Source organism: Synchiropus splendidus, chromosome 11, assembly GCF_027744825.2.
Source record: "Synchiropus splendidus isolate RoL2022-P1 chromosome 11, RoL_Sspl_1.0, whole genome shotgun sequence".
Taxonomy (NCBI): domain Eukaryota; kingdom Metazoa; phylum Chordata; class Actinopteri; order Syngnathiformes; family Callionymidae; genus Synchiropus; species Synchiropus splendidus.
This window is the reverse complement of record NC_071344.1, coordinates 18,776,159-18,779,555: the sequence shown is the minus strand read 5'-3', so window position 1 is coordinate 18,779,555 and position 3,397 is coordinate 18,776,159. Positions and strand designations below refer to the sequence as shown.

General features: G+C 50.6%; 1 protein-coding gene across 1 annotated transcript; it reads left to right on the top strand.

The window, feature by feature from the left end:
- Nucleotides 1–530: 530 nt before the first annotated feature.
- Nucleotides 531–2,959, top strand: nanos1 (nanos homolog 1). Its single transcript, XM_053878655.1, has one exon. It carries the CDS (start codon nucleotides 617–619, stop codon nucleotides 1,262–1,264), a length of 648 nt encoding a protein of 215 aa, XP_053734630.1. The 5' UTR covers nucleotides 531–616; the 3' UTR covers nucleotides 1,265–2,959.
- The last annotated feature ends 438 nt before the right edge of the window (nucleotides 2,960–3,397 follow it).

The window sequence follows — 3,397 nt, the reverse complement described above, 5'->3', positions numbered from 1 at the left end:
TAAACAGCTTCAGAGGCTCAGATCCAGCCGTTTCCTGGACTGGACACCGGCTGGTTCCGTCGACAGGAGCAGCCATTATCACCGCAGGCTTTGTTCGCTGCCTCGTGGTGGGAGGGGGCTCCAGCGGCGGGTCCGCGCTCGCTGCTGCCTCCTGCAGGGCCCCGAGTCGCAGCCTGTTTACGGGACTGAATCTGAATCTTGGAGACATGGACGCATCTCGCACTTGCTAGCTGACTCCTGTGACGTCACCGCGGAGCGCGCTGCTGGATGGAGCGGCGTCCTCCGTTCTGGCAGTGGGAGGGTTAACGACCAGTGGAACAACAGAGGAGCGCAGACGGTGATGAAGTGGTGAGTGTGACCGAGTGTTGCAGCAGGAGAGCGCGCGCACACACACACGCAGAGGGGATGTTTTCTGGAGAAGGGGGCGTGTGTGTGTTTTGATCACAAACTTGCTCCGGTTCGGGTCCGCCCCGCCCCCTCCCGCTCCTTATAACCACGGAACCAGGGAAGGACGCGCAGAAGTACCAGGACCAGTGGATGCCAGCCGATCGTACATGAGCCGGACCTGGACCTGGACCCCGTGGCCGTGCCCGCCTCGCAGCCTCCAGAACCAGACATGGATTTTCTCAATCCCAACTACCTGAGCGCGCGCGGACCCTACGACTACACCTTTAATTTCTGGAACGACTACCTGGGTCTGACGACGCTGGTGACCCAGAGCCACAAGCTGAGCCTGCCGCAGAACCCCAACTCCATCACCGAGTCCCTGAAGGCGACCCTGGGTCTGGACGACTCTCCCGCGTGTCCCTGCGTGATCGCAGTCGGGGAGCCCCTGGAGTGCTGCTGCCCCGCCGGGAGCCCGTCGCCCACCACCGTACTGGACCTGAAGGAGCGCTTCTCCATACTGAGTCCCTTCCAGAACCAGCTCCCGGAGCGGGAGGCGGGGTTCGGCGGGAGCTTCGATCTGTTCGGCGTGGAGCGGAGGATGCGCAAACCCGCCTCCCGGACCAAGCAGGAGCCCAAGATCTGCGTCTTCTGCCGCAACAACGGAGCCCCGGAGGAGGTGTTCGGCTCCCACGTCCTCAAGACCCCCGACGGGAGGGTCGTGTGTCCGATCCTCAGGGCCTACACCTGCCCCCTGTGCAGTGCCAACGGAGACAATGCCCACACCATCAAGTACTGCCCCCTGTCCAAGGAGCAGCCGCCCCAGCGGCCCCTGAAGGGGGGCCGGGCGGTGGGGGGGAAGAGAATGAAGATATTCTGAGCGGACTCGGGACTCGAACCCAATTGCACTGAACCCGCGTCGAGTCGCTGAGATCTATTTTTATAGTTGATTTATCCGCATAGACTTTATTTTCCTTCTAGTTTGTAGCCACTTGAAGCGCACGACTATAAATAACCAGAGGGCGCGAGTATTTTTGGCTTGTAAACACACTGAATGTCGTATTTCTACCGAGTATTTTTGTAAGTCAGTCGAGCTTTTCTGTTGTTTTTAGGAGACCAAAGTTGAGTTTGCCATGAACGAAGCTGAAGAATGTCGCGATCTGAACTTGATCTTCCAGCAGCAGGAGAGAAGGGACGGACAATGTGGCCTCTGTGTGTGTCTGTGTGTTTTTTTTTTTTTTGGGGGGGGGGGCGGCATGAAACATGAAAATCAATTGTTGCTCTGCCAAACCGCTGCAGAGAACGTCACGGTGGGAGGCAAGTGTTTACATTCCCGAGTCCAGGCAACACTGGATTCCTCTTTTGTTGATTGTTGATGTCTTGAGCAGCTCCGACCGCGTCAGCAGCAAATGAATGTCCTCATGAGTCCTGTCAGAAAGCGATGCTAGAGTGGCTGTGTTCACACGCACGGCAGTGAACTCCCCACCTGCACCTGTTAGCCTGGGGAGACCCTCTGGGAACTCTGGTTTCCTCCCGCAGCCTTTCGTGAAGCCGGACCACAGCGCCCCCTACACCTGGGCATGACTCTTTCTGCCCTTGCCCACCCAGGCAGATGACAGGTACTTGGCTGTGTTTCCAGAAATGATTTTGAGTCCAACAGATGTGTGACTCCCGCAGCCCTGTCGGACTCCTGTACAACCAGAAACACTAAAACAACTGTTAGTGAGTGGGTGTGGGCTGCTTCCATGAGGCTGACCTCACCAGTGGGCGGGGCTAAAGCCAACCTTCAGTCCAAAACGATTGGGATGAAAGCGACATGTTGCGGTTGCTCACACTAAAAACTTGCGTAGGTGAATTGTTAGCCTGCTAGCTAGTCTATTGACTACAAACTTATCCCGGGGGTGCGTTGTGTAGCGATCCAGGAGTCAGATTACAGGTCATGTAGCACCTAGAGTCGCAGCGCTCCACACTGATGTTTGGCTCCGCTCCATCTCACTAGCTCGTGCGTGATCGTAGCCGACGCTGTGAATGTACGACCCGTCACTCTTAGGACTGCACACACTTTCATTTACCAAAGGAAGCAAATGGAGTTGCTGTGATGTTTGTTACACACAGATGTTTATTTGAACAAGTGACTTCAGAGGGCGCTACCTCAAACGGATTTTGTACTCTCGATCCGAGCGTCGACAGCAGCTGCCATTTATAAAACGGTTTTGATAGTATTCCGATCTTTGTACGACATTGTTTTGTCGCATTCATGAGACGGACATGAAGCTGAAAGCTCACCACCTGGTGGTTGTGTTGTAAATAATGACTATACTCATGTTTGACAAGGTTCTAGTTGTTGACGTTGTGGAGTGTGCGAGGGAGTCGAGTGGAGACAAGTCGAGCGACGAGTCAACACTTTGTGTGTTTGACAGAAGAATAAAGAAACTCTGTTGTAATAACTTTGTTATTTATATTTTATCACAATTTCCTGTATGCTGCTGTGCAGAAGAACCACCATATGAATTCACTAGAGAAATAAAGTCTTATCAGATCAGAACGGTGTGTTTGGTTGTGCTGTGAGACAATGGACCCACACTGGAAACACTTCCATCACCGACCAGTGGGATTTTCTTTTTATATGAATCTGTAATGAGTCTTTTATGAAAAAAAAAATAAATACATATATATTATTACTATAGTTGAATTTTTTTGTTGTGATAGCAGGTGAATAGAAACAGAACAGAATAACATACACAAAATATGTAAATATGATAATGAAGCAAAATTGTAATTTAGTAGCAATAATATCAAAGGATTTTTTTTAATAATACGTCATTCGGGGCTGAGGTCATATTTATGTCACCTATTTTATAATTTTAGTTGAATACAAAGGAAATATAATAAAATAAATATAATAAAAACTAAAAGGTTGAAAATGGCATGTTAGGGTAAAGAAATATAAATTGAAAATTATTGGGTATAAATTGGTTAGGAACAACAGAAACCTGTTATTTTTATTTCTAAA